The sequence below is a fragment of the Xyrauchen texanus genome, chromosome 25, assembly GCF_025860055.1.
Source record: "Xyrauchen texanus isolate HMW12.3.18 chromosome 25, RBS_HiC_50CHRs, whole genome shotgun sequence".
Classification (NCBI taxonomy): Eukaryota; Metazoa; Chordata; class Actinopteri; order Cypriniformes; family Catostomidae; genus Xyrauchen; species Xyrauchen texanus.
This window is the reverse complement of record NC_068300.1, coordinates 41,767,733-41,795,447: the sequence shown is the minus strand read 5'-3', so window position 1 is coordinate 41,795,447 and position 27,715 is coordinate 41,767,733. Positions and strand designations below refer to the sequence as shown.

At 38.0% G+C, this 27,715-nt stretch overlaps 2 protein-coding genes across 2 annotated transcripts in view; both read right to left on the bottom strand.

Moving 5' to 3' along the window:
• The window catches only part of LOC127618993 (6-phosphofructo-2-kinase/fructose-2,6-bisphosphatase-like), a 41,094-nt gene extending 37,835 nt beyond the window's left edge, over positions 1–3,259 (bottom strand). The window contains exon 1 of the mRNA XM_052091708.1: positions 3,138–3,259. Within this exon, the coding sequence (XP_051947668.1) occupies positions 3,138–3,192 (55 nt within the window). The 5' untranslated portion in view covers positions 3,193–3,259. The remainder of the gene's footprint in view (positions 1–3,137) is intronic.
• A 2,375-nt stretch (positions 3,260–5,634) lies between these two features.
• smc1al (structural maintenance of chromosomes 1A, like) overlaps positions 5,635–27,715 on the bottom strand; it is a 98,022-nt gene continuing 75,941 nt past the window's right edge. Inside the window, exons 22-26 of the mRNA XM_052091689.1 lie at positions 17,245–17,399; positions 17,003–17,154; positions 16,861–16,930; positions 16,359–16,469; positions 5,635–6,150 (exon numbers count right to left, since the gene is read on the bottom strand). Of these exons, the coding sequence (XP_051947649.1) occupies positions 6,070–6,150; positions 16,359–16,469; positions 16,861–16,930; positions 17,003–17,154; positions 17,245–17,399 (569 nt within the window). The 3' untranslated portion in view covers positions 5,635–6,069. The remainder of the gene's footprint in view (positions 6,151–16,358; positions 16,470–16,860; positions 16,931–17,002; positions 17,155–17,244; positions 17,400–27,715) is intronic.

Sequence of the window (27,715 nt, the reverse complement as noted above, 5' to 3'; positions counted from 1 at the left end):
TAAACAAGAGGATAAGTACATCAGAGTCTATAGTTTGAGAAATAGAAGTTCTGAACCTTTTTTTTTTTTCAAATTGTAATAGTAATTTTTCATGTTATTAATGTCCTGACTATACATTGTGATCAGTTGAATGCCACTTTGGTGAAAAGTACCAATTTCTTTCCATAAGAGCAAAATCTGTACATTATTCCAAACTTTTGGCTGCCAGTGTGCGTATGTGTGTGTGTGTGTGATATATATATACACACACACACACACACACACACACACACAGACACACACACACACAGCCTGATTTCATCAGCATGAGAGCTGAAGCTATTTCATCCTGGATCCTCCCACAAGAGTGAATCTGGAATCATATTTTAAACAACATGCCCTTGTGCTTCACGATGATTCATATGCATGGTGTATTAATTAGGCCTGGGTAGCTCAGCTAGTAAAAATGCTAAATACCAGCCCTTGAGGCTCGAGTTCGAATCCAGGGCGTGCCGAGTGACTCCAGCCAGGTCTCCTAAGCAATCCAAATTAGAGCCTCTACACGTACTATGTCTCCGCGGTAACGCACTCACCAAGCCACATGATAAGATGCGAAGGGTGACGTCTCAGATGTGGAGGCAACTGAGATTTGTCCTCTGCCACCCGGATTGAGGTGAGTCACTACACCACCACGAGGACTTAGAGCACATTGGGAATTGGGCATTCCAAATTGGGGAGAATATATATATATATATATATATATATATATATATATATATTGACTACACCAACCGCAAAAGATGACTAACTTAGATGAACTACGTGTCTTTAACTTGAAGCTTTGTTAGGTTCACAATAATTAACAATGTACTTATAAGAAAGCTACAAAATTAAAACGTACCACTGTGAAACATCCTGCTCAAGTCATGCTAGGTGGTTTAGGTTGATCGGGTTGTTCTTCCAAGCTTTCATTATTTCATTCATTATCGTGCTTGGCAAAAACCAACACCACTGTTATCATAGTTACAATAGTGTTTACAGCTGCTCAGCAATACCCAGGAGCTGAAATTCTGTTATGGTAAGGGCCGTTAAATTTCCGACACATGGTCTATGCGGTTGACTAATCATAACAGACTAGGCCAGCTGACCAATCAGAGCAGACTGGGATTTTCGGAAAGGGGGGCTTTTAAGAGACAGGAGGTAAATCAGAGCATTTGAGCCAGAGGATGAGGATGAGGAGCGGGGAAAAGAAATGTGCAGTATGAGAAAAATTGTGTGTCTTTTTAACATTAAAGCAAGTAAACCAATTTTAGTAGACCCCTAAAATAAATGATGAACCTGTAAATTAGCATAATATGGGCTCTTTAATTTATATTGTTTAATAATATAAACGGTTCAAATCCATCCTGAGGCAATGTGTAATGTTGTGTGAGTTTGCACTTTGTCAAATGTGATAAAATTCAATGCAATGTAAAATATACAGGCATCAAAATTACATCCCGTAAAGCCTGAAGCATGGTTATAGTGAATTTTTGGCAACCACAGCTGTACATTTTTACAGTGTATTTTCTTGCCTGCACTTTGTAACACAGCCATCACACAATGTTTTTTAAAAGATTTGCCAGGTACATTATTTTAATAACACTAGGTACAATGTATTCATCTTACACACAACATAGAGAAACATTATAACATTAAAGAAATATTCCAGGTTCAATACAATTTAAGCTAAATCGACAGTAGTTGTGGCATAATAATGGATTGATTACCACAAAAAAATATTTAGACTTGTCCTTCCTTTCCTATAAAAAAAGCAAAAGGTTCCAGTGAGGCACATTCAGTGGAAGTGAATGGGGGCCAATTCTTACTTGAATACTCACTGTTTCAAAGTATAATCACAAGATATGAACGCTGAGTGGCGGCTCAGCGGTTAAGGCTCTGGGTTACTGAACAGAAGGTCAGGGGTTCAAGACACCACTGTTGGGCCCTTGAGCAAGGCCCTTGAACCTAACTGCTCCAGGGGCGCCGTATCATGGCTGACCCTGCATTCTGACCCCAGCTTAGCTTGGATATGTGAAAAATAAATAATTTCACCATGTATATGCAGAAATGTATGTCTAATGTGTGACAATTGATCAATTAATTTTTTTTAATTAATGATTTTAGTGATAAAATCACTTACTAACCTTTTTACAACTTCTGTGCCATAATGATTTAACGTCAACAAACCCTAAAACTACTGTAAAAATAACAAGACAATAATACAAGTGCACTCAGTAACTTTGTCTTTGTGTCATCTTGGACTTACACTGATACCTAACGGCTTGAATGCAGCATCATTTAAAATCAATAGTTTTCAGTTTCAGATGACATTGTAGAAATGTAGAATTCATAGTCAGTCATAGTTACTTTAATCAATGAGTGAAAGTGTCAAATAACAGGACGGTTACTGAGATTATTGAGTAGTATTCAGCTGGTCATGTGATTCTAACATGGCAGCCCCCATGTGCTGACCCTCTCCATGTAGAATAAAACAGCTTTTATAAGGTTACTGATATGACTTCATTTTAATGCGAGTGCTCATGATTTCCTACATATATTGCAAAATTACAATTAACGTCTTTAGGAGTTAAACTTTTTTAATGCGGGAAAAATTACTGCGTGCATCTTTAAAGAAAATGAGGGACGAGTCGAAATAATCGTTTATGGTAATCGATTGAGTTTTACTTGTCTTCAACCCGGAATATGCCTTTAAGTCAGCACAACATTAAAACATTTGAATGCGTACAGCCCTTAAACAGTGTAATGTCTAGCTGGTTTAACTGGTTACCCGGCTGGTGTTCAGCTAACAAGTTCCTAAAACCCCTCTAAAATCAGGTGTTATTGTGTGGTCTCTGTCAAGAGGTCGGACACACTGGACATCTGTAAGAAGACACCACATACCCATGTTTCTGTCTCTTTCTGATTGTTTATGTATCTCTGCGTGTGTGTCCTCCAAATTTACACTCCCTTCTTTGGTGTCACTGCTCCACACATACACGAGATCATAATAACTGTGTATGCGCTGGATATGCTCAATGCATGACACGTTAATTCTACATAAACACGCAGTTTGTGCGCTGTAATCGCTCTATACACATGTATACAATGAGTCTCACCTGTGCTCTCGCCGCGCGTTCGCTTTCTCATGACGGCTTTCTTTTGGTGCTCCATTAATTTAATTCACACATGGACACAAACACGCACACCACACAAACACATGACAGCAAGCGAAATAACCAATCATTCTATGGCAAAGGTATGGCTCATGAATATGTATTAGCCCTTCAGACGTTGTTTCAATACTCCAGATTGCAGTCTGGACGATGGGGCGTGGCGAAACATTGGGGCGGGGTGCAGCGTGTAGCTCCGCCCACATAAGATTTGATTGGTTTATACCGCAGAGCTTATTGGTGTATTGCGTTGAGAAGTGTGACGCTTTAAGCTAAACATACTCAAGGGGAGTTTCTGTTTTTTATGAGGACATACATAAATCATTACGTCTGTGTTTTACTGAATGATTATACAGCTCAAAGTAAATGAAGAAAAAGCGCAAAACAACAGCATACCGTTTCTATTAATAAGCAAACATGACGTTCAGAGCAGAATTCGGAGTTATTTTAGTGCAGTACCTGTAACTGAGATTCTAGTGCATGCATGACTCTCATATCTGTCCCTCATGTGACACACAGATTTATTTTTGTGAATTTCTCGTGCATGTTCATGCATTCACTTTTTCATCTTATCCGATTGTGCTGTTATTTCCCTTTTAAATCCTCATGTAACTGCCAAATTGTAAACTCTTGTTTGATTATGCAGCACTCCGCTGCTGTGGCACAACGAGTCCAATGTCTGAATGTGTTTGAAGTGGACAAACACCTCCTTAAATTGTTCCACTGTTTTAAATTTGAACTGCCCCTTGTGTTGGAGCTATTCGGTATAGTGTCGCCATGCACCATCATCGTAAAATGCTGCTTTTGGGGAATAGTTTTGAGCATGACTCAGTCCAATCTGTTCATTTGAAACCATCCAGATGAATAAATTATCTAATAAAGTGTACTTTTACAAGCAACTTTACTGATGCCACATGCGAATAGATAGAAAGTAAAAGGTTAAAGTTGATGGCATATTAAATATACTTGTGCTGCTTATAAAATATACAGATTTTGTTGTGGAAAATTGTTGAAGAATCTATCTTTTTGCAAGAAAACTCTTTGAGTCCAGGGTTCTATGTCAAAAGTAGAAGTTTACTGAGCAACCAATAAACCTGAGACCAGCTGTCCGTTCTGACTGTCTTAGTCCAAAACCTCATCTTCTATACAGTTTGTTATCTGGCATTACCTCATTTCTACGCCCCGTCGTTATTTTTGCCACCAATGAATACTATTCGCCACCATTCTCTCACAAAGCCTTTTGATATAGTTTTACTGGTAGAAACCTGGCTTTAGTATATCTTTTTAATTACTTTGACCACTGGTTGCTTTTACTCGCAATCTTCAGCTGTGTTTCATGGTCCATAGCCTCATTATTGTGTTACAGCTGGGTGCTCTTTGTGGTTTTTGCAGCATCAACACTTTTAATAACCTCATATGCTCTCTCCTGGGTCACACAAAGGCCAGGGAACTCATAGAAGTACTTTGATATAAAAACATACTAGAATATTGAAAAATATACTATAATTTCACAGATGTATAATCATTGGTGAGTCACACAAAAAGGTAATCCAACAACAAATGATATATCAAAATTGTGATCGGATTACACTTCTCATTACTTAATGTAAAAGTACTCACTTTTTTTATTGAGAAGTTTTGTTTTTCCACTCAGAGCCTTATTCATGAAACATGAGCAGAACAAATTTGTGTAAACCATTAGAAAAACGATTATGTCAATTATTCCATTCAACTCAATGGGACAGTTTAAGTTAGAATGCACACACACACACTTGTCTTGCTAATGTTTCATGAATAAAGCGCCAATTAATTCAAAACATCTCTCACTCTGCATTCATTTCTTCCTGACAATGACTCGTTGACTCCTCAGCGGTGACAGAAACAGAGGTACACATGAAAATAATAATTAAAAAAAAATGTGCACTCAGTAACTTTTGTCTTTGTGTCATCTTGGACTTACACTGACACCTATTGGTTTGGATGCAGCATCATTTAAAATCAATAGTTTTCAGTTTAAGATGACATTGTAGAAATGTAGTATTCATAGTCAGTCATAGTTACTTTAATCAGGACGGTTAACGAGATTAAGCAAATAGTATTCAGCTGGTCATGTTATTCCAAGTACCAATTAGTGGGTAACATGATGTTAAATGGAATATTATCCTGAAATATTACAGCAACCAGTGAGAGATTTCAAAATATTATAAAGTTATAGAATAGAAAAGCTTCCTGTAGCATAAATGGAAGAGCATGGTGCAAACAATGCCAAGACCACAGGTTCGATTCCCAAGATAGACACAAACTGATATAATGTACAATACCATGAATGCACAGTCACTTTTGGATAAAAGCTTCTGCCAAAATGTGTACATTTCAAACCTTACAACCACAAAGGTTAAGAGGCGACTTTCATGGCCAAGACAAATCATGTACAATCAAACAATACTGAAAAAAAGGTTTATTTTACTTGAGAAAATGAAGACAATACACTGAAAAGGAGTTCAACAGCAAGCCATAAACTAAAAAGTGGTGATAAACTGCCAATCAACAAAAATATCACACTTCTGCATGCGTGTCATCACTGAATAACATTTACTGAAATCCCTCTCCTAAAGGAAATGATGTCAAGTTAAAACATGTTAGAAAAGTCTGACTATTCTATAGTTTCAACAGATTGATCATAATGACAAAGCACATAATGTTAAGCACTTATGATTTGGACTACTCAATAAAACAGTAAATACCTTTATAACATAATGTTCATGGAATTTCTCTAACAAAAGCAGTATTAGATTGGAATGAGTAAATATTAGAAATAAAGCTAAGCTAACAGAGCGAAAGATACATAATGCAAATTGTTGGGAAAGTGATGTGCTGTTCACTCGTTGGGATTGGGGTTGGCGTCCGGATACTGAGAGAGGTCAAATGTCAGGACCTTACTGATGACGCAGTCTCCTTGCTGTTGATGAGACAGAGAGACCGTGAGTTATGTTGTAAATTTTTTATTGTTGACAAAAATGTCCTTTAAATTCAGTCAACATTTTATATTCATTAAATGAATGACATATAATTTTAGCTGACTAAAATAACATTTTAATTGATGATAATGTGCAAAATGACAAGCATGTATATAACTAAGACCAAGCTTTTACATTCAAACACTTAAAAAATGTAGAAACATCACATTTTTAAATATATATCAAATATGAGTTATAGTGAAAAATCTCATATCATGATACGAGTAATTTCATATCCCGATTATTAAATATATCACGATAGAGTAATATCTTTTTTGCAAAATCAATAAAAATTGGCTAACAATAAATAACCATATTGTACTGCCAAGGGATGTCGCTCGTGATCACCTGATTTCACAATTAATCGTGATTAAAATTGTCACGATTATTGAAATGTAAGAATTTGGAAGCTACGGCTAAAAAACGGAAAAAACAATCATGTTGTCTATATAAAAAAAAGAAAATGTACTGAAAATGAGTCTTTCGGCTTTGGTCTAACTACTTGCACCGCACATGTGTCCTTCCCTCTGCCTGGCTGGTCTGTGAGGCTGTTACTATGGTAACGGAGTTCACGAGATGATTGTCTATGTAAGGTGGGGCGCATGCAGAACGTGAACTTTCAGCGCACGTGAAACTCTCAAAATGAAAACATGACGGAACAATATGATCTCCCGTACTTGTATCCACCGAAGAAGCAAATTAAATGAGCTATTTAGGAGCATTTTGTCTATCTAAAAAAATTACACAAGTTGTTGAAGACGGGTATCCAGTATGCAAAATGTGCAGACGAAAAGTGCCAGCAAAAGCTGTGAAAACATCTAAAATGTTCCAGCATCTGAGGGATCACCATCCAGATATATTCATGCCCAGATGAAGGTAATCATTTTACGAACTCAGTAAATATTATATGTAGTGTACTACTTACCTGTAAGTACAGTCAAACACTAAATTGAATCTAAATCCAAAGAGTTGTTTATTTTAAGTTTAAAAGAGAAGGGGTTCAGCTTTATATTGTGAATGCGATGCCTCCAAATACTTCCCCTAGCGTGAAGTTAAAGTAGTTTTTTTTTGGTTATTTATTGAAAGGGTATACATACTGTTTTGTTGAAAAAATACAGTACATGTTTTGGTGTCAGAGAGGGGGCAGATAGAGAAAATTGCAAAAACATAAATACAAGTACTTTACTTGCTTGTTTTCAACTTGTTTTTAGTTAAAAGTAGGAATATATATATATATATATATATATATATATATGTGTTAACTGCATGTCCTAATGAATGCTGCAATAAAACTTAAGTTGTGATATGTTTGTGGAGGTTTTTATTGTTGCATAAAAGGTACATTTGCAGATAATAGTAAAAATCGTGAAATTGTGATTTTTTTATCAGACAATAATCATAACATAAACAAATTCACATCGTGACATCCCTAGTACTGCCTATATTTGCATAATTCAGTCAGTGAATTAAATACTTCTAAAGTTACTCTTATATAATTTTGTCTTTATTTGGAACTTGTCAATAGTTCAAGTACACATATATATATATATATATATTAGGATTGTCGATTTAACTGCTGGATGGTTGTTTTCTTCACTGTATAAACTGTGCATTGCCACACAGCTGAAATTTCAATTACTGCCCTCTGGAGTAAACAGGTGGAACTACAAGCTGCGTTTCTCAGGAATCTTCCTTATTATGGTCCGGTGGCATTACGATTAATTGCATACATTATTTTAACGTGTTAATTCAGTACTAATTTGTAAAAAAATTAAATCGCACTGAATTAACGCATAAAAAAAATACAGTGAAGAAAACAACCATCCATCAGACAGCACAATACAAACATGCATTACGTTCTTGCGTTAAAAACACAAATTTTGTGTTTATGACGCAACGCACCTGAGACGCTACACAAGCATGTCTGACGCAAGTGTAAACTGACGGTCCTTAAACAAGTCCTCATAATAAATCTCCAACTGATTGACAAATTCACTTGTGAAATGGATTGCTGTGAACTGTATGCCAATTATTGGATTATGTTCAATAATATGGTTGCAAACAATACATTGTATTCTAAAGCCGCTTTTTGTATTGTCTTATCAATGATTAACTCTTCTGCAACAGGAATGTAATGCATTGTAATTATCTGAATATTATATATATAATTTTTCTATATTTAAAGATAACCATGTATAATTTCATCATTATTAGGGTTGGGACAAAGCGACAAAATATGCGCGTCGATTCGTCAGACCCAAAACAAAGATGGTGGCGCCGGAGAGTAGTAGCAACACGAGTGGCTCCTCAGACTATCAGAAGTGCAAGGCGGCACACACTCGTTCCTCTAAAGTATGGGAATTCTTTCATTTAAAAAGGAAACAATTCCATGATATGTCATCTTTGCAAAATGGAGATGGCCTTCCATTCTAGCACCACGGCAATGCACCAGCACCTGAAGAGGCGCCACCCGGTACACACACGCGCACACACACAGTATTCTTAAGGTGAAAGGAAAGTGTCAGAGTGTAAGTTGTTATTTGCATGTGAATGAAGATGCTTTTTTTCAGTAAGCTAGCCCTATGTTCAACATAAATGTTGAATTCTGAATGTTTACTTTTATTTTTTGTTGGAAAATAACTTTCTGTATTAGCTTAAAGCCCCCAAGTTTACAATAGTTACTGTATTCTTTCAATAGCTCTAAGAAAGGGTGGCTGGGTGACCTTTTTATTTTTTTTTATTGAACGCTAGACATCAGAATGCATTATTTTGCTCTTGTACACTTTTACTTGAATTTTATTTTTGAATTTTGAGTTTAAGAAAAAGGTGAGTGGCAGAGTGTATTACTATATGTTGTTGTTATTTTTATGTGAATGAAGAATTAAAAGATGCACTTTTTTCAGTAAGCTAGGACTATGTGTTTTCAACATAAATGTTAAATTCTGTTGGTTCAGGAAGGACGTCATGACAGGCTGCTGGCTCCCACTGTCACTGTTCATTTTTATTTATTTTTTGTTGGAAAAGCACTCTCTGTATTAGCTTAAAGCCCTCAAGTTTACATTGGTTACAGTATTTTTTCAATTGCTCTAAAGTATTTTGGGTGACCTTTTTATTTTTTTACTGAATGCTAGACATCAAGTTGTTATTTTATTCTGAAAGAAGAATTACAAGATGCACTTTTTTTCAGTAAGCTAGCCTGTGTATTTTCAAGATTGAATGCTACCTCTGACTAAGAATGCATTACTTTGCACTTGTATAGTCTTTTATTTTGGAATTTTGAGAGCAATAAACATATATTGCAATGTTATGGAATTCATGTTTTTTTCATGCAGATATGTAAATCAACATGTATAAATTGCTATTAGTCAATTAATGGGAGATAATCGAAATCGATTCGGACTGGGAAAAAATGAATCGTTAGATTAATCGATGCATCGAAAAAATAATCGCTAGATTAATCGTTTATCTCAGCCCTAATCATTATATATTGAATTACTGTCATATGAGGGGCTTTCTCAGCAAATATCTGTATATGTGATTAATTAATAGGGACACCACGTAATTAATTTGATTAAAACATTTTAATCAATTGACAGCTCTAATATACACTCACCTAAAGGATTATTAGGAACACCTGTTCAATTTCTCATTAATGCAATTATCTAATCAACCAATCACATGGCAGTTGCTTCAATGCATTTAGGGGTGTGGTCCTGGTCAAGACAATCTCCTGAACTCCAAACTGAATGTCAGAATGGGAAAGAAAGGTGATTTAAGCAATTTTGAGCGTGGCATGGTTGTTGGTGCCAGACGGGCCGGTCTGAGTATTTCACAATCTGCTCAGTTACTGGGATTTTCACGCACAACCATTTCTAGGGTTTACAAAGAATGGTGTGAAAAGGGAAAAACATCCAGTATGCGGCAGTCCTGTGGGCTGAAAATGCCTTGTTGATGCTAGAGGTCAGAGGAGAATGGGCCGACTGATTCAAGCTGATAGAAGAGCAACTTTGCCTGAAATAACCACTCGCTACAACCGAGGTATGCAGCAAAGCATTTGTGAAGCCACAACACGCACAGCCTTGAGGCGGATGGGCTACAACAGCAGAAGACCCCACCGGGTACCACTCATCTCCACTACAAATAGGAAAAAGAGGCTACAATTTGCAAGAGCTCACCAAAATTGGACAGTTGAAGACTGAAAAAATGTTGCCTGGTCTGATGAGTCTCGATTTCTGTTGAGACATTCAGATGGTAGAGTCAGAATTTGGCGTAAACAGAATGAGAACATGGATCCATCATGCCTTGTTACCACTGTGAAGGCTGGTGGTGGTGGTGTAATGGTGTGGGGGATGTTTTCCTGGCACACTTTAGGCCCCTTAGTGCCAATTGGGCATCGTTTAAATGCCACGGCCTACCTGAGCATTGTTTCTGACCATGTCCATCCCTTTATGGCCACCATGTACCCATCCTCTGATGGCTACTTCCAGCAGGATAATGCACCATGTCACAAAGCTCGAATCATTTCAAATTGGTTTCTTGAACATGACAATGAGTTCACTGTACTAAAATGGCCCCCACAGTCACCAGATCTCAACCCAATAGAGCATCTTTGGGATGTGGTGGAACGGAGCTTCGTGCCCTGGATGTGCATCCCACAAATCTCCATCAACTGCAAGATGCTATCCTATCAATATGGGCCAACATTTCTAAAGAATGCTTTCAGCACCTTGTTGAATCAATGCCACGTAGAATTAAGGCAGATCTGAAGGCTGAAAGGGGTCAAACACAGTATTAGTTTGGTGTTCCTAATAATCCTTTAGGTGAGTGTGTGTATATATATATATATATATATATATATATATATATATATATATATATACAGTGAGGAAAATAAGTATTTGAACACCCTGCTATTTTGCAAGTTCTCCCACTTAGAAATCATGGAGGGGTCTGAAATTGTCATCGTAGGTGCATGTCCACTGTGAGAGACATAATCTAAAAAAAAAATCCAGAAATCACAATGTATGATTTTTTATCTAATTATTTTTTTGATACAGCTGCAAATAATTATTTGAACACCTGTCTATCAGCTAGAATTCTGACCCTCAAAGACCTGTTAGTCTGCCTTTAAAATGTCCACCTCCACTCCATTTATTATCCTAAATTAGATGCACCTGTTTGAGGTCGTTAGCTGCATAAAGACACCTGTCCACCCCATACAATCAGTAAGAATCCAACTACTAACATGGCCAAGACCAAAGAGCTGTCCAAAGACACTAGAGACAAAATTGTACACCTCCACAAGGCTGGAAAGGGCTACGGGAAATTGCCAAGCAGCTTGGTGAAAAAAGGTCCACTGTTGGAGCAATCATTAGAAAATGGAAGAAGCTAAACATGACTGTCAATCTCCCTCGGACTGGGGCTCCATGCAAGATCTCACCTCGTGGGGACTCAATGATCCTAAGAAAGGTGAGAAATCAGCCCAGAACTACACGGGAGGAGCTGGTCAATGACCTGAAAAGAGCTGGGACCACCGCTTCCAAGGTTACTGTTGGTAATACACTAAGACGTCATGGTTTGAAATCATGCATGGCACGGAAGGTTCCCCTGCTTAAACCAGCACATGTCAAGGCCCGTCTTAAGTTTGCCAATGACCATTTGGATGATCCAGAGGAGTCATGGGAGAAAGTCATGTGGTCAGATGAGACCAAAATAGAACTTTTTGGTCATAATTCCACTAACCGTGTTTGGAGGAAGAAGAATGATGAGTACCATCCCAAGAACACCATCCCTACTGTGAAGCATGGGGGTGGTAGCATCATGCTTTGGGGGTGTTTTTCTGCACATGGGACAGGGCTGACTGCACTGTATTAAGGAGAGGATGACCAGGGCCATGTATTGCGAGAATTTGGGGAACAACCTCCTTCCCTCAGTTAGAGCATTGAAGATGGGTCGAGGCTGGGTCTTCCAACATGACAATGACCCGAAGCACACAGCCAGGATAACCAAGGAGTGGCTCTGTAAGAAGCATATCAAGGTTCTGGCGTGGCCTAGCCAGTCTCCAGACCTAAACCCAATAGAGAATCTTTGGAGGGAGCTCAAACTCCGTGTTTCTCAGCGACAGCCCAGAAACCTGACTGATCTAGAGAAGATCTGTGTGGAGGAGTGGGCCAAAATCCCTCCTGCAGTGTGTGCAAACCTGGTGAAAAACTACAGGAAACGTTTGACCTCTGTAATTGCAAACAAAGGCTACTGTACCAAATATTAACATTGATTTTCTCAGGTGTTCAAATACTTATTTGCAGCTGTATCATACAAATAAATAGTTAAAAAATCATACATTGTGATTTCTGGATTTTTTTTTTTAGATTATGTCTCTCACAGTGGACATGCACCTACGATGACAATTTCAGACCCCTCCATGATTTCTAAGTGGGAGAACTTGCAAAATAGCAGGGTGTTCAAATACTTATTTTCCTCACTGTATAAACAACTTGGTTTTAAATCATTCTTACGATAATGCTAAATTTAGATTAGACTTTTATGTGATGCACGAAACAAGCCCAGATGGGACTTGTGATAGAAATAAAATATTTTCAGCTGATGTAAAGCACATTTTAATTACCACGTCATCTTAACCATCAACCCGCTTTTTCTGTAGAGTTCAAAGCAGTGCTGGACACTGGCATTGACGCTCTGATGTGAATCATGAACGCATCTTCACGACTGCTGTAGGAAAGTGGATGGTCACAGTCTACAGGCAGATTAATATTGGTGGATGAGTTTAAGATATTTAATGCCCATTTTAATGAATACTAAACCTATGCAGATTAAAGCCAACTTTACACAGCAAAGGTGGTACAGAAGCTGCATCTGAAGTGGCAATAGGTGTATTTTCACAGAGCAGGAACAAATGCATTTACACAGAAGCTGCAAATGCGTAAATAATGTTATGAGATGAATATTTTAAATGTAAAATTATGAATATAGATATATGAATGAATCAAAATATGAATGAATACACTATGGGGACACATTTTTCCAATAAGCCAACCTCCCAGTTAGACTATGGGGAAACGTTTATTGTTACCTGAATTGGTGATATTTCAGTGCATTTCTGTCTTTATACTGTGGAAGGCTTTGTTTGGAAAATGTCCAAGCATTGTTACATATAGTTTTTTTTTTCATCCCTTTAAATGGAAATAAATGCATTTTGACAGGAAAATAAGTATATATGGTGTCAAATTTAAGCACTTTCCAAATCTGTGATTAATCACGAATAACTACCCAAAAAAGTAATGAGTGATTAATCAGACCTACACAACATATGTGACACACCTGTTTGAATAAAGAGCTCGTCTTTTTTTTTTACTTGTTTGGAAGTCGTCTCGTTCTGTGGAGATGCTTTTTCAGGGTTTTTCCTGGGTCAAAAATGTTAGAGTAGCATGAATGATCCTGCTGTGTGCCCTTTTGTAAATATTGGGAAGCCTGCTGGACTTGTGTGCTCCAGAGACAGATGAGAAGCATGTTAAGTGCTTATGAAGTGCTGAATGTCACTGAATTTGCTTGGGCAGCCACTGGATATTTGGTTTATGCCATAAAAACCCTGTCCATGTTTTTTAAATTCTGTCTCACGTGAAGCCATTCCCATTGATAGATAAACCCACCTCACCCACATGGAAATGTACATATCGCGAAATACACAACATAGCAAAATCTCTATTGATTGACAATTTATATTATCACCAGAGCATGTGAGCGTAGCGGAGCGTAAGCGTAGTGGGGAGCGGAGCGGTAATACTTCCTCCTGAGCGGAGAGCGCCTTTCTGAAGATTCCGCTCCGCTCGCTCCGTCCGCTCAGCGCCGCTCGCTCTACCCGGAATGCCCTATTGTGATTTGCTAGTTCGAGAATCGGTGAATTAGCTAAAGCAATAGTGGGTTGGTTATGGAGTTCAAATATTGTTTTAAGGAAGTTGCGAGCCTTATGCATAAATGCACAGTAAAAATCACAGTTAAGAACGAGCAGGGAGGAGAAATTGAAAGGGAGTGTGGAGAGACTGTGAGAGTTAGCAAAGATTCATATTGGAATATAAAGCGTCACATTGCCAGAAAGCACGAGGATGTGCTACGCAAACATGGTAGTGCAGCAAAAGGTGAGCTATAGCCTATACCATTCGAAAATAAATTAATAGATAAATGGGTAAAGTAGGCTGTTGTACTGAGCCCCTCTCATGACATGCAGACAAAAATATATTGTAATATACACATTAACATTTCGTTCCCAACTTCCCATGAATTAAGAATTCGTTCTCTCATTTAGGGTGGCCACGAATTAAATTCGTATCTACAAATTCTTAAATCGTTCCCTGGTTTAGTAAATCGTGGCCATGTTGAACTAATTCGTAGGCTACTCTCGTTTTATTAAAACAAGGAAACAAATTATTACAACGTGGTCACGATTTACTAAACCATGGATCGAAATATTATATTGTTAATTTTGTACGATTTAAATAAAATTAGGAAATTAATTATTAAAACATGCTGACGTCAGGTTGGAACGAATTGTTAATTCGTTATGCAATCATCATATCAGTGCAACTAAAAATAACCTATAGCCAACTCACAATATGAATTAGCCTACATAATTGTAGTTGATGTAGCCTATTTTTAAGTTGAAATTAGACAGAAGTTATTGAACCACTTGTTAAATTTAAATAAAAAAAAACTGACCCGAATAATTAGGTAGGCCTATAATTTAGATGTAGGCCTAGGCAACAGAAAATGTACTGTACGCTATTATAATGTACATAAATTAGTTTTTACAGAAAAAACTGCTACCAATCAAAGGGAGATAAATAATTTTTTTTCCTCTCCTGCGTCCCCAGACTCCCCAGTTCTGAGCGTGTGTTTTCCGCCGCTGGATTACTGTCCCGGCACACCGCATGAGCCTGAAACCTAATACTTTGTCCAAGCTAATGTTTCTAAAAGTAAATTCTAAAGTGATGTAAAGATTGAGACGTTTTTAAATAGACCGCAATTACCCGCAGTTATATTTAAACTTTAGAACGCGCGTTTCTTTTACTAATGCCAGTAAATCATCCAGGTGTGCTTTGATAAGATGTTGTTAAGTGCATTTCACCTGTGTGTGCTTTTATGAGCATGATAGTCCAGATGTGTTTTGTGAAGTTCTACATGCATTTCATCTTGTTTGTGTGTGTGCGCGTGTGCGTTTTATGCCTGTTTTACAACTGCAGTTATGTTCACGGAAATAAAATAACGAAAATCAAATATACCTTTTCAGTTATTGCATTTAATAGGCAAGTTTGCCAAAGGGCTAGACATGTTTTATAATTAAGTTAATTTAATGCATTTAAATGAATAAAAAGAACAGACTTTTATTCAGAATCACCCCGAAATAACTTCTATTTACAATCCTAGCTACTGTAATTTATACATGTATTCCAGATATTCATTACAAAGTACAAACAGAAAGCAAGTAGCCAACAGAGACATTTTATGTCTGAGCGGGATCTGAGCGGGATTTGTTTTACCGGTGAGCGATTCATCAGTGGAGCGTTCGCTTGGGACGCGAGCGACTGAGTAGAGCGCACGTGCATAGAGCGGAATATTGAGCTGAGCGTCACACCGCTCCGCTTCGCTCACATGCTCTGATTATCACTGCAATATATATTGTCATATCACGCAGACCTAATATCAAATCTATTAAAGATTTATTAACATAACTTGAGAAAACTGCCTGTCATCCACACTAGAATGGCATCTTCCTCCACTGAAAACTGACTTTTGGAAACGCTGTCCATTAGCACATAATTTGGAAAACGATGATTTTAGGAAAATGAAAACTGAGTTTTCAAATTTAAATGTATTAATGTGGACGTGGCTTTAGTTCAAATTTACCTGTCCATGTGTTTTTTTTTATATGTAAAGATGCAACTTGTAATAAAACGTTTATGTTGGGGGATATTAAGATGCTGATTAAACTCATATAATAGATGTGTTTGAGTGAGCTTATTAACATCGGGTCAATAACCGGCTCATATTTTCATCAACAGTATGTTTTACAATTTTTTTTGATTAATATCATGTCTTTTTCACCTTGAGTAATTTCAATAACGAGATTAATACTGACCTCAGGATAGACTCCAATGAGAGAGTCTGCTTTAGTGTAAAACTCCTCTTTCAGAGAAATCACAATGGCCTGGAAGTTCTGCACAGACTGATCCTTGATGTAGTTTGCCACCTACACACACACACACACACACACACACCACACACAAATGTTAGTATATCTGTGTAAGCTTAAACAGGGTTACTAAACATTTAAAAAAATCTAATTTAAGGCTTTTCAAGTCCTTTAAGACCTGAACAAATACAATTAATACTGTATATATCCATACCAGAACAAACCAACACAATCTGAAAATAAATCATGTATCACATGTTATTTTATTGGACATATTGTTTTCCTGGGTAAATCAATTTAATTAGCTTATTAAATTGTTTGGGAGCAAAAATGTGCGACACATTTTTCATTGACTTTTTTTCTCCACAATTTTTTATATGCCCCGTGGGTGCAAGATGATGTAATACCGTGTGGTCTGTTTTCTTTAGATTGGCTGTAATAAACACACCTTGCCGATGTTGGTGTTGTCCAACGCAGCATCAATCTCATCCAGCACAAAGAATGGAGCAGGTTTATAACTGTACAAATGAGAGATACATGTCAGTCAGGATCAGACTGTAATGAATTACAAGGTGTGCTGCTGTAGATACCTGTGAATGGCGAAGAGCAGAGCCAGAGCAGCCACAGTCTTCTCTCCTCCAGACAGATTATCCATCGGCCTGAAGCGTTTGCCTGGAGCCACACAGTTATAGTTGATGCCATCCAGATACGGTTCCTCTGGGTTCTCGGGTCCCAGGAACGCCTGATAAAACAAACATCAAAGTGTTGATCATCATCAGTGGAAAGATCGATATGAAATGTTTCTAAGAGAATGTGTTAAGTGTTGAAGTACCTGAGCACTGCTGTTGCGGGACAGAGATTTATAGATCTCATCGATGTTGGTGGCCACAGACTCGAAACAGGCATTGAAACGATCAAATCTCTCCTTCTTTATCTGCTCAAATGCCTGCTTGGCTTTCTTTGCTCTCTTCCTGGCAGCTTCAAACTCTATGAAAACAATAAAAAAAATAAAAACAACACAGTAGAGCAGTTATAGACAACGTCAATAATAAAAAAAATTGTCTACAATTTTTTTTTGGTTGAATAGTTGTTTGATCTGATTTAACGTAACATGAGATTATATGAAACTCTAATGATGATGCGCAAGAGCAGCAATGCAGTTCGCGCCTGATTTAGGAGTGGAAGAATTACACAGCTCAAAGTCCAGATGCACTCAAAACATTCACAGCTTCAGGTGATGTAGATCGCAAAGTATGAAGGTATTATAATGCAAAAATACAAAATAAGCAAATACAGAAGCACTCTTGTTGTGGAGTTGGTGTAAAACTTGCATGTTGAGCATCTTTAAAGGAAACACCCTGGCATTACATCTTTAAGGCGTTATAGCTTTATTAAAGTTCAAATAATAAGGAAGCCGGTCACGTAAATAACTACAAAAGTCAGAAACTGGCATTTCTCAGTGCGGTCTGCGCCCCTTTTGTGAATGTCCTGATCTAAGGGGGAAAGATTGAAAATACATCCGCTGTTGTGCACGGGGACAGTCATTCCTGGAGCGCGTGCTTGCTGCAGCTAGATTATAATGTGATGGCTCACGACTTACTGAATCATAATACAGTATATATGTCACTGTGTATTTCTTATCGTGAAGAAAATTGGCAATTACGCAGCTTTATTAATAAGAGAGAATTTGTATATTTGTGAGTTAAAGATGCCTTTAATTGAACAAAAAGGTGAGAGAGGGTAGTCTTCACCCAATTATGCACGGCAACAAAATCCGTTTTTGATTTGTTTTTGTTTTGGCTTGTTTTCCAATATAAATATCTATTAATCCTATAAAACAACATACATTTTCTTAGCAGCTATACTGCAGAAGAAAAAATATCTGAGAATGTTGAATATAATATTAAAAATACAAATAATTTAAAATATCAAAAAATCCTATAAAAAAGTTGCATTCACCCGAGAAGCAGCATATAAGATATTTATACTTTTAGAGAATAGATCTTGAATAGAAGTATATTTTGTCTTGACGGCACTTACAGAATTATAAACAAGTGAAAAAATACACTTTTATACAAATAAACTTTGCTTCTCAAGTAAATGTTTCTTGTTTTAAGGATTTTGACTATTTAAAATGGAAAACCAGACAAAACACTTGATAATCGGATTTTTTGCAAATAATTACTTTAGTTAATTAAACTTAATATATTTTTTCCCTTTAATTCTCTGAATTAAAATTTGAGATCAATTAGAGGTATTTTTTTAATATTTTTTCCTCTTTATTGTTAGTAAGCATGTTTAATGTGACAAGTCGGGGCACAAACTGAATAAACGGTTAAGAGCTAATGATTAATTGCCGCATTAATTGCAGAAAAGTCGAATAATCGTTAGATTAATTGTTTATCAAAATAAGTGTTAGTTGCAGCCCTACAACACAGTTAAGCAATATCACTATATTTATAATCCTAATTACTTTTCAGGTTTTCATAATTAAGGCTGGGCATTAAATTAAACATTGTAAATACAGCAAATATATTCATGCATGGTTTATTTGCTCATTATACTAGTTTTGCAACCCTCCCTTGTTGATTTGGTAAGTTCTTTTAATTTCCATCAATCAGTTCAAACAGTCTCTTTCACTGAATAACTTCATCCAATGATGATACCATGTATTGTTGTATATTGATGCACTTAAATGAAGCTATTTCAATATCATTCTTCCTTGTGTTCATTTAATGAAAAACAGTGGTATTTAGTAGGGTTGCAACGGTATGAGATTTTCACGGTATGATAACCGTCTCAGAAAATATCACGGTATTACACAACTATTATCAGTGAAAACAGGAGTTATTTATTTATTTTTGAGCAAACACTTTATTATAATTGAAACCATTTATTTTATTGAAGTATGTGTAAAAAAAAAGTCTATAAAGTAAATAGATAAAAAATAAGAAATCTAACAGAATTATAAACATGATAAAAAATAGCATGTAACTTATAACATGTTATATAAAGCATGTTAGTTTACATGTTAAATGAACTACTAAATGAAAAATAACATCAGCTGTGTGAGCTTTTGAAGTAATGTCCTATCATTATTTACAGTTAACATGTACTGTAGGTTTGTGACAGTGAGGCCAGACTGCTCCTGTCTGTACCTTTAACTCAGTGGTTCTCAACTGGTTTTGCTTCAGGACAGATTTTACATTTGAAATCAAGTGTCGACCTGCCATAGATTAAAAATAACCTGTATTTAATCAGAATCAGAATCAGCTTTATTGCCAAGTATGCTTACACATACAAGGAATTTGTCTTGGTGACAGGAGCTTCCAGTGTACAACAATACAAACAATACCAAAAACAGCAGCAAGACATAGGTAATGAAACAAAAAACAAAAAAGAATACAATATAAATTAAAGCTGCGAGCAGCGATGAGCAGCTGACAAATTCCAAGAAATCCACATTCAAACCAAAATATCTGACTTTCTGTTGGTCTGTTTGTTCACTTGAGACATAAGGGGGTGATTTAAAAGCATTTTGAAAGTGACACACTTCCTTCTGCCAGTTGGTGGCGCTATAACTGACTCACAATAGCAACATCCATGCGATCGGCCTCTTACAGCGAACACACTGCTGAAGTTTCGTCGAGATCAATTAATGTATGCAGAAGTTATAACAGACTTCCTGTTTCTCTTACTGCCTTCTGCCAGTTATTATAGGCTTTGTACTTTACTCACGCTCCAATACCGACGTAGAAAATCATCCTCTTTGCATGCGCAAAAATATGCTTGGAAACATCACAGTGGAGCGGTGCTTACTGTGAATGATACGAATTGTACTACTGACTATTTAAACAGAGTAATTTTTATATGGTAGGTTTACTATTTTATTATTATATTTTATTGCGGCTATAATGAACAGGCTGCAATGTCAAGATTGCAATGATGGAGTGTGTGTGTGTGTGTATTTGTAACCTTAAAGGGGTCATATAATGCCATTTTTGTACAAGTTAATATGAATCTTTAGGGTCTAAATGAAAACTTTGTAATATACTTTTATTAAAAATTCGCATTAGTGTTTTAAGAAAACACAAATTTTAACTGCTCAAAAACAGCTCCGTTTTCAGCACGCCGTTTCAGTGCATATGACTTTAAATGATAATGAGGTTTGGTCACCCCGCCCCTCCCTCCGTTCTGGGGAATTGTAGTCTTGAATCATATGCATTTGCAAGATGTAAACAGTATTTTGCCAGTATTGTGTTACCATTCATCTTCATGCAGTTATAACTGTTTTTTTACATAACTTCTTAATCAGTAACATACAAGTAAACCAGGTGTAACTTAGTGTTACCATGTTAACTGTAACACCTGCGTACACAGTTTTTAATAACACAATAACCATAACGCGTTGTTCATTATAAACGTGTGATTATGAATTATATTGAGAACGTCGTAACGTTATGGAAAACATGCCGTAATGTACCCTGAGTGTAAACATTAGCCACATGCAGTTTAGCGTTGTTTTGGTTGAACTCACCTCTGAGTGCTGCTTTACCTGCAGTTGAGCGTTGTTAAACTCACCGATGAATGGTGTTGTACGCCACAATGAGCGTTGTTAAACTCACCGATGAATGCGGTTGCCTATGAACGCGCTAAACCTTTGCTGAGAGGGCACTTTGATATCAGATTGTGAGGGTTTTTAAAAATAAAAACAAACTGTTGGAGGGTCAGATAAAGATGATCTGGGGGCCACCATTATACTAGCCCTGCCATAGATCATTCATTGTAGCCTATTCCTTTTTATTTTTATTTATTGCAGTCTCGACCCATTCGCAGCAGACGAAAAACGTACGTGCAGGTCCAGCTGTTTCGTTTTGGTGGTGCGATGAAGACTTTCGTCGAACATCAGCACGAACGGTCCCGTGATTTTGGAAATTAGTCATCATCCGCTATTCCAAAGCGCGTAATGGCTGTAGTTTGCTGGAGACCCTTGACAGCAGTTAGATATTTTTCACTTTTTGAATGAGACTCCAGCGCCCGTACACCCAACATTCCCAATTTAATAGCTTTCTTGCATAAGCAGTAGGCTTCAAATGCGTTATTTGCAACTGGGTTTAACCAAGCACGAAATTCAGATTTTTCAAGCCAAGTATCGCTAAACTTGCACTTCCTCATAGCTGAATAAAATCCGTTTAACGTCTTTCTGTTGTATCCGAGAGACTCGCGCCAATAACACGAAAGCTCAAAGCTGAATGTTGCATGTTGGTCTATTTTGTAGTCATAATACAGCGAATTATATTTGGACTAGCGAAATAAGAAACTACAACACCACGGAAGTAAAAAAGAAACATTCCAAAGCGCTGTGGAGCATTTAAATGAGATTTACATGGACGTAGGAAAATTAAGACCTGTTAAAAATTATTTAAGACCTAGAACACAATACTTCAGCAAATTTAAGACTTTTTAAGGCCTTAAATTGTGATTTTGAAATTTTAGACTTTTTAAGACTTTTTAAGACCCCGTGGAAACCCTGTTTTTTTTTTTATTTTTTTTTTTTTGTAGAGTATTTTTTTATTGTATCACCAAAGCAATGACGCTCACGACTCCCGTTGAAGTATCCAGCATCTCTAAGGTCTGCAAATAACTCCATCCAGAACTGAGACCTATATACATTTTGAAGAGTCCTCAAGCTGATGCTTACACCGTGTACAGCGTACGCAGTGGCCCTCGTTAAAATATTGAACGCAATGATGCAGTATGTCTTGTTTTTCCGTCTGGTCCGCGTCTTTTAAAATCTCCAAACACCGTTCTCAACAGTCAACACGTACAAGTGTTCTTCTTACGTTAAAACAACGAGAATACAGAAAATGTGCTTAGACCTCCATCTAGTGGTTATATTATAGAATTAAAGGAGAAATTACATACTGAGACAGCTTTATAACTGAAATAGACAAGTTTAATATAACTATACTGATAAGTGTATATTTCCAACGTCATGTTTGTGTTATCCGTTTCTGTAAGTTTTTGTGACGTGTTTCAGAAAGATAATCGCTTAGACAGAGTAATAGTTTATTTTCATCTTAACCGGACATCACAGTTGATCAGTGAAATAATTCATAATTCAATATATTGATACCGATTTCTTTATCAACTGTTTGTTCAATTGAGACATAAGGGGGTGAATTCAAAGCATTTGAAAGCATTTGAATGTGACACACTTCCTTCTGCCAGTTGGTGGCGCTATAACTTTGACTCACAATAGTCACATCCACGCGACCGGCCTCTTCAAGTGAAGAAACTGCTTAAGTTTCATCGAGATCAAGTAATGTATGCAGAAGTTATAACACACTTCCTTGCTGTTTAAGCTTCATTTATGTGCTTTTTTGAGCTTCAAAGTTCTTGTGCAATGTGTTCCACATTCAAACCAAAATATCTGACTGTAGGTCAAAGTATGAAACCAATACCCCACTTTTGTCTGAAGGTGGCGCTATTGAGCCCCTGCACCAGGCATCAAAAAGAAAATTCAAGTTTGAAGAGCTGCCGCGACAGCAGTATTTAAGATATCAATAATTCTTTCACACGTCTACATCTGCCGTGTGTTTACATTATACACCTAAAGTTTGAAGTAAATCGTGTAACAATAAGTGGGTGATTTTAAAGCATTTTGAAAGTGACACACTTCCTTCTGCCAGTTGGTGGCGCTATAACTTTGACTCACAATAGTCACATCCATGCGATCGGCCTCTTACAGCGAACACACCGCTGAAGTTTCATCGAGATCAATTAATGTATGTAGAAGTTATAACACTCTGACTGTTTCTCGTTTCTCGCCATTTCGTTTCCTTGCCACGGCCAAACCGTTGGAGATATCAATAATCTGCCGGCAATTTTTCATGGTCAATGTCTTGACATCATGCTGACCGAGTTTGGTGGCGATTGGTGGAGTTCTCTGGGAGGAGTATTCCAAATTCCATTGCGTGCGTTTTTCAAACAACCCTAAATAGACGGTTTCCTGTTGGTCTGGGGTAAAAAGTGAAAGTATGAAGGATATATGAAACGATGAGATCTATATGTGTACCGAGTTTCATATTATTACATGCAAGCGTGTTTGAGTTATAGACCAAGTTTTCGGCCCCTGTTCCAGGGGCGCTGTCAGCCCCTGCCACGCCCGGTACCAGCTTCAGGCCGGCCCTAATGACCGCAGGTTCTGACCCGTGTGCAAAGTTTCAAGAGTTTTTGAGCATGTTAAGAGCCCCAAAAGTGCCCCGTAAGTCGTAAAAAAAAAAAAAAATAATAATAATAATAATAATAATCCTAACGAAAACAATAGGGTCCTACGCACTTTGTGCTTGGGCCCTAATAATAATAATAATAATAATAATAATCCTAACGAAAACAATAGGGTCCTACGCACTTTGTGCTTGGGCCCTAATAATAATAATAATAATAATAATAATAATAATCCTAACGAAAACAATAGGGTCCTACGCACTTTGTGCTTGGGCCCTAATAATTATACATATACGTACATACACTCACCTTCATACATACCCACATACACACACATAGTGCAAATCAAATACAATCTGTATATAAAGAACAAAAAACAGTATATTATGTACAGAGCAATGTAAGTAATGGCAGAAGTGGATGTGTTGGATAATATAAATAGAATTAAACTGTATATTGCACATAATTATTGCTCAATGGGGCAATTTAATTGTTCATTAGATGGATGGCCTGAGGGAAAAAACTGTTCCTGTGCCTGACGGTTCTGGTGCTCAGAGCTCTGAAGTGTCGGCCAGAAGGCAACAGTTCAAAGAGGTAGTGGGCAGGGTGAGTGGGGTCCAGAGTGATTTTTACAGCCTTTTTCCTCACTCTGGAAGTGTATAGTTCTTGAAGGGGTGGCAGGGGCAACCAATAATCCTCTCAGCAGACCGAACTGTCCTTTGTAGTCTTCTGATGTCTGATTTCCGTAGCTGCACCAAACCAGACAGTTATTGAAGTGCAGAGGACAGACTCAATGACTGCTGAGTAGAACTGTTTCAGCAGCACCTGTGGCAGGTTGAACTTCCTCAGCTGGCGAAGGAAGTACAACCTCTGCTGGGCCTTTTTCACAATGGAGTCGATGTGTATCTCCCACTTCAGGTCCTGTGAGATGGTAGTGCCCAGGAACCTGAATGACTCCACTGCTGCCACAGTGCTGTTTAGAATGGTGAGGGGGGCAATGTTGGGGTGTTCCTCCTAAAGTCCACAATCATCTCCACTGTTTTGAGCGTGTTCAGCTCCAGGTTGTTTTGAATGCACCAGACAGCCAGCCGTTCAACCTCCTTTCTGTATGCAGACTCATCATCATCTCGGATGAGGCCGATGACAGTGGTGTCGTCTGCAAACTTCAGCAGCTTGACAGAAGGGTCCTTGGTGGTGCAGTCATTGGTGTACCGGGAGAAGAGTAGTGGGGAGAGCACACATCCCTGGGGGGCCCCAGTGCTGATGGTACAAGTGGTGGAATTTGATTTTCCCTGCCTCACCTGCTGCTGCCTGTCCGTCAGAAAGCTGGTAATCCACTGACAGGTAGAGGTGTGAACAGGGAGTTGGTTTAACTTATTCCAGAGAATATCTGGGATGATTGTGTTGAAAGCCGAGCTGAAGTCCACAAAAAGGATCCTTGCGTATGTCCCCGGTCTGTCCAGATGTTGCAGGACATGATGCAATCCCATGTTGACTGCATCATCCACAGACCTGTTTGCTTGATAAGCAAATTGAAGGGGGTCCAGAAAGGGTCCAGTGATGTCCTTCAGGTGGGCCAACACCAGTCTCTCAAATGACTTCATGACCACAGATGTCAGGGCGACAGGTCTGTAGTCATTAAGTCCTGTGATTTTAGGTTTCTTAGGGACCGGGATAATAACTGAGCATTTGAAGCAGCATGGGACTTCACACTACTCCAGTGATCTATTGAAGATCTGAGTGAAGATGGGGGCCAGTTGGTTAGCACAGGAACGAAGGCATGCTGGTGAGATGCCATCTGGGCCTGGAGCCTTCCTTGACCTTTGCTTCCAAAAGACATGGCACACATAGTCTTCACAGATCTTGAGTGCAGGTTGTGTAGCAGGAAGGGGGAGGAGGGGGGTTGCAGGAGGTGTTAATGGTTGTGTGAAATGAAGGTCCAAGTGCATGTGGGATGTGAAATTGGGCCTTTCAAATCTGCAATAGAACACATTCAGGTCGTCAGCCAGTCATTGGTCCGCCACAGGGTTGGGGAGTCCTGTAATTAGTAATTTGTTTCAGGCCACTCCACACTGATGCAGGGTCGTTAGCTGAAAACTTGTTTTTCAGCTTCTCAGAGTAGCTTCTTTTAGCCACTCTGATTTCCCTATTCAGTGTGTTCCTGGCCTGATTATAAAAGACTCTATCCCCAACCCTGTAAGCCTCCTCTTTGGCATGACGAAGCTGTCTTGAGTTTTCCTATGAACCATGGTTTATCATTGTTGAATGATAAAAATGTCCTAGTAGGGATGCACATATCCCACTGATGTATGTATGATGTAACAGTATCTGTGAGCTCGTCCAGGTCTGTAGCTGCAGCTTCAAAAACACTCCAATCAGTGCAGTCAAAGCAGGCTTGTAGTTCCAGCTCTGCTTCATTAGTCCATCTCCTTGCAGTCCTTACAACTGGCTTTGTTGATTTTAATTTCTGCCTGTAGATCGGGAGAAGATGAACCAGACAGTGATCAGAGAGTCCCAAAGCTGCACGTGGGACAGAGCGATATGCATCCTTTATTGTTGTATAGCAGTGATCCAATATAGTCCTGTCTCTGGTTGGGAATGTAATGTGCTGTCTGTATTTGGGCAGTTCGCGTGTGAGATTTGTTTTGTTGAAGTCCCCAAGAATAATAATAACTTAGTCCGGGTGGTGTTGTTCTGTGTCTGAGATTTGATCAGCCAGCTGTTTTAGCGCTGTGTTCCCAGACGCGTTTGGAGGAATGTAAACACTCACCAGAATAAACGAGGAAAACCGCAGCGAGTAGAAAGGCTTACAGTTAATAAAGAGCGCTTCCAGATTAGGACAGCACATCCTCTTTAATGTTGTTACATCTGTACACCAACTTTCGTTGATGTAAAAGTATGTTCCACCGCCTCTCGTTTTCCCCGTTAACTCTGCGATGCGATCCGCTCTGAACAGCTGGAAGCCCGGCAGATGTAATGCGCTATCCGGAATGGCTTCACTCAGCCAGGTTTCAGTGAAGCACAAGGCAGCAGAGTTTGAAAAGTCCTTATTAGTACGTGTGAGGAGATGTAGTTCGTCAGTTTTGTTGGGAAGAGAGCGGAGATTTGCGAGATGAATGCTCGGCAGTGCTGTTCGAACGCCGTGCTGTCGGAGTTTAACCAGCGCGCCAGCTTGTCTCCCTCGCCTGCGTCTCGTAGCGCGTCTAAACAACACAGCAGCGCCTCCAACTAAAATGTCCGGCAAAACGTCAGAATATTCAAAAACCGGGAAAAGATTATCTGGTATGTGCTGCCGAATGTTCAGCAGTTCGTCTCTGGTAAAACGGACTGGTAAAAGATTGCTAAACACAGGACAAACAAACAAAAACAACAAAAGAATTGGAGAGCTCCACACCGAGGCGGCCATCTGTGGCGCCATTGTTGTTGTAATCCTGGGTTGCATTTCATGTTGTATAGTTTTGTTCATGGTTTTCCAGTACAAGGTCATGCATCAAGTGACATTATTTTTGTTGTTGTCAAAATCTACAGGAAGTTGTTTCTCCCCATTTTTAAAAATTGAAGAGCATATTTACATATATGAGCCCATTATAATCCTGTTTGTTAACTAATATTATATTTATACACATATTACTCAGAAGGAAAGGCTCCTCATTACCATGGTTAGGTCAGTGTGCTAGTCTTAAATAATAGTAATACCCAATAATAATAAATTTATGCATTTATGAAAAATAAATACTAGCTGAAACACATCTTGAAACTTTAACTACAACTGCCACTGTTGATATAAAATTAGGTCTAATAGATTCTACCTTTAGATTATTTCATATGAAACTATAAAATGTTGTCAAAATATAACAGTAACTTTTACTCATGTAAAATCCTGAAACAAATTCGTAAAAGGTGATGTGTGTAATTATTAATATTTGTAACTATTTTGGTAAAGGGGCCACATCGGGTTTAAGTAGTGCAAAGGGAGCCACATTGTATTACTTTTGAGATACAATGTTCTGCATTGACTTGGTTTTTGTATCTTTTAAGCCCAGAAATAGTTGTGTACTCAATTTTCTGAGGTG